This window comes from Podarcis erhardii, assembly GCF_964252035.2.
Source record: "Podarcis erhardii genome assembly, chromosome: 6".
In the NCBI taxonomy this organism is placed as follows: Eukaryota; Metazoa; Chordata; class Lepidosauria; order Squamata; family Lacertidae; genus Podarcis; species Podarcis erhardii.
Genome location: NC_138510.1, coordinates 23,445,213 through 23,455,217, shown reverse-complemented (window position 1 = coordinate 23,455,217; position 10,005 = coordinate 23,445,213). Strand labels below are relative to the sequence as shown.

The 10,005-nt window shown below is 45.7% G+C and overlaps 1 protein-coding gene across 1 annotated transcript; it reads right to left on the bottom strand.

Annotated features, from left to right (window-relative positions):
* Positions 1 to 301: 301 nt before the first annotated feature.
* On the bottom strand, positions 302 to 4,262 carry LOC309343351 (uncharacterized protein). Its single transcript, XM_081864698.1, has 4 exons — positions 4,124 to 4,262; positions 3,404 to 3,547; positions 2,163 to 2,300; positions 302 to 561 (listed from the first exon to the last, which is right to left on the bottom strand). The coding sequence occupies exons 1-4, from the start codon at positions 4,221 to 4,223 to the stop codon at positions 422 to 424; spliced, it is 522 nt and encodes a 173-aa protein (XP_081720824.1). The 5' UTR covers positions 4,224 to 4,262; the 3' UTR covers positions 302 to 421.
* Positions 4,263 to 10,005: the final 5,743 nt, after the last annotated feature.

The window sequence follows — 10,005 nt, the reverse complement described above, 5'->3', positions numbered from 1 at the left end:
ACTTAGCCTTTCAGACGCCCACTTCGAAACAACTGGAATTAGCCAATCACGTGGGGCCCATTGTGTAAATAATGAATATAAAGCAGACATTCTGGGACAACTTCCATTCCTCCTCACCACTATGAGCTGAATAAAGAGCATGAAATCCACTCTCGATATTTCAGTAGGCTAAAAGCCCTAATCATTTCTGGAGTTCTCTTCAGCTCCATCCAGCAGACTCAGTTTCTCTGATCATTGCTTAGTATAAATTGCTAAAAAGAAGAAGAATGATGAGATAAAATAATTACAAATGGCAAAGCTCTGATCTAGACAACTTTATTGGAAGATTTGTGTTTCAGCCGGATCACGCCGAGGTTCCATTGGATGGCCGTGGGAACAAGTTGTCTCCTCCTCTGCAGAAGCATCCTGTGTCTCAGGTACTTTATACTGGATCCACACAGCGCAAGGCACAGTCATAGAAGCAGCACTTCTTCACCCCTTTGCACTGAGTGTCATGAGTACACTCCTCCCTCAATATTTTCGGACATTTGAAAACTTTTTCAGGGCAGTTTTTAGGCTTTTCTGTAGTAAAGATGGGTGACAACACATAAGCATTATACTTTTTCTTTTTAAAAAATGTTCTACCCATAAAATGATCCACCCATAGCCACGTGGCTCATTTTTCAAAGCCCTGAAGATTAGCATTTAGGGATCACCTTGTCAGGGACCTAAGTGAATGAGGGAAATGGAATCGTGCCATTTTTAGGTTCCAAAGGCTCTTAGACACACAAGTTAGCAAGCAGATGTGGAACATCATTTCATGCAATTGGCAAGCCACATGAATAATTATACTAATAATTTATTATTTATACCCCGCCCATCTGGCTAGGTTTCCCCAGCCGCTCTGGGCGGCTCCCAACAGAATATTAAAAACACGATAAAAGATCAGACATTAAAAACTTCCCTAAACGGCTGCCTTCAGATGTCTTCCAAAAGTCAGATAGTTGTTTATTTCCTTGACATCTGATGGGAGGGCGTTCCACAGGGCAGGAGCCACTACCGAGAAGGCCCATTGCCTAGTTCCCTATAACCTCACATCTCGCAGTGAGGGAACGACCAGAAGGCCCTCAGAGATGGACCTCAGTGTCCGGGCAGAACGATGGGGGTGGAGATGCTCCTCCAGGTATATATAAATACTCTGGACCAGCTTTGCCTGGTATTTGGCTCTTGCTTTTCCAGCTGCAAAGCACTATCTGCCAGCCATGTTTCATGCCTTGACCTCCATCTCTGGCTCATGCCACCTCCTCAAGCTACTGACCTTCTGGACCCTGGACTGGAAAACGTGCACTCTTGGAATGGATAGGTTAAGGCTGTCCACAGACCTGGCATTGTCCCCAGCATGCTGGATCAGACCAAGTATGATCGAGTGCAGCCTTCTATCTCTCAGTGGCCAATCAGATGTGCCTATGAAGCCCAGAAGCAGGAAAGAGACACAAAACTCCTTTCCCACTCATGGACTCCAACATCAGCAGCAGAGCAGACTCCCATGAGACAGGGATGGACTCTTCTTCCTTGGAGGTTATTAAGCAGAGTTTGGCTGGCCATCCCTCATGGATGCATTATCTGAGGTTCCCTCACTGCCTGACCCCAAGATTCTATGATCTACTGTGGGGAAAGGCATTCTGATGTTTGAATGTTTGACGTTTTATTATGTTTTTACATTTGGCTGGAAGCCACCCAGTGTGGCTGGGGAAAGGGCGGGGTATAAATATCCTTAGTATTGTTTTATTAATAATTATTAAATTTGCATACCGCCCTATACCCACAGGTCTCAGGGCGGTTCACAATATAAAAGCACAGAATAAAAATAGAAACAACAGACTAACCCCTCCCCCCCAAAAAAACCCCACCACGTTTTAAAAGGGCATTGGATGACAATCACCCCAAAGCCTAGTTAAAGAGGAACAATTTTGCCTGGTGCCTAAAGGTGTATAATGAAGGCACCCTCTGGTCCTCTTGTGGAGGAGGCACATTAAGAAAGACCTGGCAGAAGAGGATATTATTATTATTATTATTATTATTATTATTATTATTATTATTGCAGTAATATCATGACCAGTAGCTATCAACCATAGAAAAGCATAGCAAACCTAAGCATTGTACAGTGATACAAAATACCTTACCTTTCTGTGTATCGAGACATTCCGAACCCCAATAAGCAAAGCAGCATTTCTGTTTTCCTTTACAATCAGCATCTTTATTGCAGTAATTAAAATTCTTAATATCTTGTTCAGTATCCGGTGGACAGTGATCCAGTTTCACTGCAACAGAGAAAATTCAAGATATCAGACAAAACAAGGCTGTGCTGCAGAAATGAGACTCCTGCACTGTTGTAAGGATCTGTATTATCCAGGGAGGAATGATCCCTGCTCTCCTCCTCTGATGCTGTCCAGGGGTTTCTCCCGCACCCCAAAAGCCAGTGGGGGAGGGGGAGCTGCCTTCATCATTTGCATAACCCTGCCTCCTCATCTGCACAAGTTTTCTGAAGCCATTGATTCCCAACACTTGCCACACCCTGTGAAGTGCCAGTTGTTGCATCGGGATGGGAAGCTACTGTAATAACAACTTTCAGAGCAATCCTAAGCACAGGAAGCTGACAAAAAACTATGCTGGTATAAATTAAGGGGGCATAAACTACCCCAGTCCTGGAATGCACTCAGGGCACCAGGGAGGGAGTACAGTGGACGCTGTTGCGAACGTGATCCATGCGGGAGGCACGTTCGCAACCTGCAGCGCCGCATCTGCGCACGTGGGGGTTGCGATTCGGCACTTCTGCACATGTGCAAAGCGCGATTTAATGCTTCTGCGCATGCGTGAGAGCCAAAACCCAGAAGTAACCCGTTTCAGTACTGATGAGTTTGGCGCGGTGCGCAATCTGAAAACACACAACCTGAAGCATCTGTAACCCGAGGTATGACTGTAATGCCAACTGAGTCTGCTACTGCCTGGCAAAATGGAAATAGGGACATCATCCCCTTGGGATGATGCCCACCTGTTAACATGCCGGGGACAGTTCCCAAGCGCCCTTATCGGGTGTGTACGAACTGCAAGGTTGGACACAGCTCATGAGAAAACAGTGTGTGATCAACTGCACAGGAATGCAATGGACAGGGAATGGTGCACTTAGTGTGGCAGCCAACCAGAATGCCCCAGGCACATCCACAACGCAACCCACCAATCATGCAGCTACACGCAGCAACAGGAAGGCCAGATAAACAAAGGCACGCGGAGGATTAGAACACACTCTGCACTCCACATCGCGCAACTCACAAGCATCCCAGACGTGCACATAGGTTGCCACCCCCCCACCCCCCAACATATGCCCACAATATCCCCCCTAGAGGCAGGAACTGGAACACCATACCATTCACAGGCTGGAGGCAGGTTTTGCCGCAGGGGCCTGGGCAGCATTTCAGTGAACTTGGGCACTGAGTGTCGTTCAAGCACCGGTTCCCAACGGGTTTCCCATGGCAGATGGCATCGTTGTGAGGACAATCCCCAAGTTTAACTTAAAAAATGCAAAAAGAAAGAATTTCAGTGACACCAGTGAGAGTGCAGGAATAGTTAGGAGTATTTTTCCGAGAGAACAAAAGAAGGGAGAAGATGCAGAAACAAATGGAGAAAAGACCTTGGCAGTGAAAAGAAAAATAAAATTATATATTTTCCCCATCATGTTTCTGACCTCCTGGTTTTTCTTTGGGGTCAGCTGGTTTCATCCAAAGGATAAGAAAGACACACACCTGCAATCTCAAAGTTGCATAGATATTACTTGTGGAGACCCAAATGTACTACTAGGATCCAAATATATTATCAGCAAATACTGTCCATCTTCTCCTCACATTTAATTTCCTAATTTCTTTAAATATATCCATCTCCCACTTTTCTGGAGAAAGTCACAAAGCAGTTTGCATAGAAATATTAAAACAATAGGCATGAATTCAAACTGTATAAAGAAACAGACAAGCACTGCAGGAGAACTGTGTTATCTCCAGCTGCTTACGTGTTAGGAAGTAAACCCTCACAAAGCCCATTTGGGAGCCCGAACACAACAAGACCTTTCTGAGCAGTTCCCCTCAAGACCTACTGCCAAAAAAAGGACGTCCCTCTGTTGTGGCACAAGTGGGTGGCGCCACTTGGCATAGGATGAAGAAGCCAAGGAAGATGAAAATGCTGGTCGACCTCATGGTGCTGTTAGCAACTGCCCCTCAGTCGGCTGATGAGAGATGGCCAAGGTGGGCATTTATATATCCTTTGGCATATAGCTTTGGAATGGAGGGGCCACAAAGCATCCTCTCAGAAACAAGCCAAGACTCTTGTTTTTCTGGCTTTTCATGTTGAGGAACAGGTAGATTGTGTCCAAGGCCCATTTAATTGCCAATTTAGCAGACATTCCACCTCCCAGGGGAGTCCTGTAAAGATGAAACAACTGTTTATGGGCTAGGAGTCTTCAGCAGAGAGTTCTTGGCTCATCAGAAAGTTCCCAAGATTCCTCAGGGGAAGCCATAGTGGCAGCTGAACGAATATAAAAGTGGTATCATTTGGCAGTACAGAGAAGCTCCGGGTATTCTTCTGATCTGTCTCCTACAGGCTACAAGAGGGGACATTACTCAACTGGACAATTACCTTATACAGTGGACACTCAGGTTGCGAACATGATGCGTGCAGGATGCACGTTCGCAACCCGCAGCGTTCGCAACCTGCATCTGCGCACACGCGGGTTGTGATTCGGCGCTTCTGTACATCCGCAAAGCACAATTTAGCACTTCTGCACATTCATGACTGCCAAAACCCGGAAGTAACCTGTTCCGGTACTTCTGGGTTTCGGCAGTCCGCAAGCCCAAAAACGCAAGCTGAAGCTACAGTAACTCGAGGTAGGACTGTATATAATTTGTATTTTTTTTCCTTACGTGACCCCGTTAAAGGTAGAACAGACAGTATTCCCAAATAATTCCACGAAAAGCACAGGATTTTGTACAATGGTAATGTGCTCAACATGAGGCTTCTCTGTACCTAGACCTGCAAAATTCACCTGTGCAGAGGAATCCACAATGGATTCCAATCAGTTTCTGGACCATGGTCCTGGTCTTGTTATATGTAACCTAGAACTTTGTATGCCAATTTTCTGCAAGCTGTGAGGGGAAGAAAAAAGCTGCAAGATAATGAAGCCCCCACAAACAAACACTACCCTATTTTGCCATTTTGCTAGACGATACTCATCCAGATTCAAGCTGATCATCACCTTGATTGCCAGGAAGGCTTGAAATCTTTTCAGACAGTGAGAAAGATTCTAAAAAGGCTGCCTCTTAAAATCAAGGATCCATGGAGGAGGCTCTTACAACCGGTACCAAACAATTGGGTGGCCAATGTGGTGATTTCCAAATGTCATACTATGACTTCCATCATACCTTGCTGGCTGCCACTGATGACAGCTGTGGTCCAGTGACACCGAGATAAAACCCTACTTTGGCTAATGCTCTCCCTCTAACAGATGTACTGATTGGACTCAGAGGGTGAAGGAAAGGGCAGTGGCTGTGCCACATTTACGTATAAGCTAAACAAGCTATAGCTTAGGGCCCCACACTCTTGGGGCCCCCCAAAAAATTTAAAGGAAAAAACCTGGATGTACATTTCCAAAATATACATATTTTGTTATGTGCCAATGGCTTTAGATACCTAATAGGTCCATAAATTACCATGTAGCATATATTCAGCACAAAAAACAGTGACAATTTGCTTTTGACAAAGGACAGCTGGAGATATAAAGGGCCCCATTACCTTCAGTAGCTTAGGGCCTCATCAAACCTAAATCCAGCCCTGGGCAGTGGTGCTGGAGGCAAGGGGGAGGTAGGCTTGCTGAGATATTGGGCCTACGGAGATTGACTTCACCAAGATTATCCCAGCCTCAAGTCTGGTGCTATTACAGGTTGTCCACACATTGGCAAGTTAGAGTTAGAGTGAACTGACTCATTGAGGATCCCTTAAAGGATGCTTAACTGGTGTCTCATCTCTTCACGATGGAGGTTTGGGGTATAAACATTTGATCATCTGATTATCCAAAGTTACGAATCATTAATTGAACTAGGGTCTGATAATTGTGTGTGAAAAGACGAATCCTATGAATTTGTAACACAATCTGGGATCTTCTCCCCCGTTCCCAGCTTAACAGATTCCAATCTCCCTTGTAAAACAATGCAAATGTCACGTTTAATGCTCCATAAAAGAACAGCAAACATAGTTTCCTGACCCACTCAAAACTCCTCCTTCCTGCCCGCTGCCCCTGATTTCTGAAAAGGACAGAGGTATTTCTTCATGCTGCTGCATTTTGGCTATATGGTCTCTTGTGTAATTTTGGTGATTTTCTGAGCAAAAATTCCTGATTTGTGGGGGAAGAAAGCAATGCTTCCTCAGCATATTGAAAGAGCCTTCTGCTTGCAATTTGGGCCAACAAAGAACAAACATTTTTCTGAGAACAACATATTTGTAGACAAATATCAAGAACCATTGTGAGATAATACTGAGCGGATGGAGCAATAGGTTTCCTTCCAGACCCTCCAAGTCTCCCTATTTTTCAGGGACAGTCCTGGATTTACAGAAGCCGCTCCAGTTTCTGGTTTCTGATTTGATCCTGGAATGTTCTGCTTTTCCTTAGGATGTCCCTATTTTCATCAGAAAAATGTTGGAGGTCTGAAGTCCCTGGGTTTTTTTTGGAGAAATGCTGGAGGGTATGGAGTTATGCAACCCCGAGACAGGGAGACACAACCTTTTGAAGACAGCTGAAGGCAGCCCTGTATGGGGAAGGTTTAATTTTTTTAAAAAAATATTCAATGTTTATTATGTTTTATATATCTTGGAAGCCACCCAGAGTGGCAACCCAGTCAGATGGGTGGGGTATAAAATTTATTAAATAATATTCTTAAAATAATAAAACAATAAAAATTATTGTTGTTATCATTATTATGGAATAAAGGTAAAGGGACCCCTGACCATTAGGTCCAGTCGTGGCCGACTCTGGGGTTGCAGTGCTCATCTGGCTTTATTGGCCGAGGGAGCTGTTGGGATACTGCCAGGGAGACAAAGTCCATCACTGCCTCCACGTCGACTCCGGACGTCCATCGACCTCCCGTAGATACAGTATCAGCAATTAGCGACACGAGCTCCAGAAAATAGCTTTCCACATTCCAGAACTGATGCACGCTCTATCAGCAGATAATGCACAGCGAAAGTTGCACTCAGGAGAGTATCATTTAGAATGTTTATTCAGTGTTGGTCAGAACAAAGAAAAACATGACTGCCTGCTTCGGTCTGCTTAGGCAGAGAGAGAAACGAAAGCATAGACACAACAGAAACATCCTGTGAACAGGAAATACGCAGGCTGTGACACAAACATCCTGCTCCCTTTTAAGGTGGAACAGAAATATCCTAACAGGAGCCGGCCAGCATGACTAACCTGCTTCTAGCAAACCAGAGCAATGCACGGAAACGCCATTTACCTTCCCGCCAGAGCAGTACCTATTTATCTACTTGCACTTTGACGTCCTTTCGAACTGCTAGGTTGGCAGGAGCAGGGACCGAGCAACGGGAGCTCACCCCGTCGTGGGGATTCGAACTGCCAGAAGCAGGGACCAAGCAACAGGAGCTCACCCCGTCATGACTGCAGAGGAATGCGTATGAAATATAGAACTGCAGAGGAATACAACTGACTGCAGAGAAATGCGTATGAAATATACAACTGCAAAGCGTGTTCTCCTTCATGGAGAGCACGTGTTGCGGTGGGGGCTGCCAGGACACTCCAAAGTTGGGGGGTGGGCTAATTGATCGTTGGCCACTGATGCGATTGGGGCTTCCCTTGTTGTTGGGAAGAAGTTAATGTTGCCATTTATTGATTGACAGCCAGAAATAGTAAAACTCCTTGCACGAGGCTAGGGCTTTCTCTTTTCGCCAGTGCATTGGATTGCCCGTCCCTCCCTCCCTAGAATAGGGTTGTTTGCTTTGACCTTGCTATGCCTGTCATGGGGTCGTCTGCTTTGGAGCGGGGGCCTGGTAGGAATTTTGTCCATCTGGCTGATTGGCTGGGGCCATTTGGTTTTTGCCTACTGCGTAGCAAATCGTCACAACTTGTAAGGTTCACGGTTAGGCATTGGTTTATGGTTTGGTTGGTTGAGGGGCATGGATTGGCTGTGCCTGCCCCTCTAATGCTGCTGCTGCAAGGGATTCTGTTAAAGGAATTGGGAGCTAACTATTGCTTGTCCACTCTGTCTGTCAAGGGGGCTCGGGCCATAGCAATGAGCTCCTGGTTGCATTTGCGGTGAGGGCAGGTTCCCTGCTCCGTGTAACCCCCAAGTGTATTCCCCCATTCTGACTTTCGCATCGTGCGGAATGTCAGACTGTCCCCCATGGTGGGGGCAGCTAGTCGCAACCAATGCCTACGCAACCACTCACAAATTTGTATTTTAATAAAGTTGTGGCCAAAATCATGCCAAAAATCTTAAACAAAAATTTCTGTGTGATGTGTGAGTTATTGGGGTGGACCTGGGGACCTCGACACGCAAAAAGTATGTTCAAGTAATAAGACCCACCCCCTAAATAGGAAAGGAATGTAGCTCAGTGGGAGAGCACATGCATTTCAGAAAAAGGTATCGGGTTCAAATCTCAGCAACTCCAGGTAGAGCTATTGTGTTGCACCTCATTTTGGACTTTGGCTGTGGTTCTGGTACTGCCCCTGTTAACTCCTGGCTGCATTGCCTGTGTGCTACCTGAATTAGGACAATGCCCTCTGGTTACTGCTGGCTCATGTGAATGAGCCCCAAATAACGCATGCTGATGAAGACTAATACAGAGAGAATGGTAAAGGTAAAGGGACCCCTGACCATTAGGTCCAGTCGTGACCGACTCTGGGGTTGCGGTGCTCATCTCGCTTTATTGGCCAAGGGAGCCAGCGTACAGCTTCCGGGTCATGTGGCCAGCATGATTAAGCTGCTTCTGGTAAACCAGAGCAGCACACGGAAATGCCGTTTATCTTCTCGCTGGAGCGGTACCTATTTATCTACTTGCACTTTGACGTGCTTTCGAACTGCTAGGTTGGCAGGAGCAGGGACCGAGCAATGGGAGCTCACCTCGTTGCGGGGATTCAAACTGCTGACCTTCTCATTCGCAAGTCCTAGGCTCTGTGGTTTAACCCACAGCGCCACCTGCATCCCCAGAGGGAATGGTACTGCATGAAATTTCTTGCTCTGGAATCACTCCCAATTCTTAGAGAACAGTCTGAAACTTATTAGCATGTTCATTAAAGAGGTGGTGAAAGAGAGCAGTTGGCTGTTGGCAGAGGCTGGCTTTCAGTAATCAACTTCCCTGTTTCTGCCTTGTGGGGAAACCTCTTTCCCAAGCTTGACAGTTGCTTTTTCCTTGCCAAATCAACCCGAGAAATGAAGCAAATTCACAGTTGCAGCTAGGACTAGGGACCTGTACAAATACAACTCGTCCTTTCTCCAGACCAAAGGTATGAAAACGCTAGCTTCCCATCAAACTTAAAAGCCACATTCTGAGGGAGCCATGAAGACTCTTAGCAGTTTGGGCAGAGAATATGGCAATATTGGTACGTATCTATTCTTTAAATATGTATTGGCCTTTTCATCACACACCTACAGTTGTCACCATCAATCCCTCTCTTGGGAAATGTTTGGTAAGATTGCTAAGAATTTGTGGTAAGTCTCAAAGTTTCCTCAATTTTCCAGCTATATGAAATGACAGCTAATGTGCTGTGTGACCCCTTTTTCCAAAGCTATGCACAAAAAAACAATAATTTCTGCCTTGAACCCTCTGCAAAGTGTGCCAGTTGAGACACAAATGCTAACCATCCCATGAGGTTGGCTGCCATTTTCTTCTTTGTGTGCAGAACTTCCTTTGTCCTGTCACACCTTAGAACTGGCAACATTGAGGTGCTGAGAGCAACAGAGTTTTTGTGGCCCA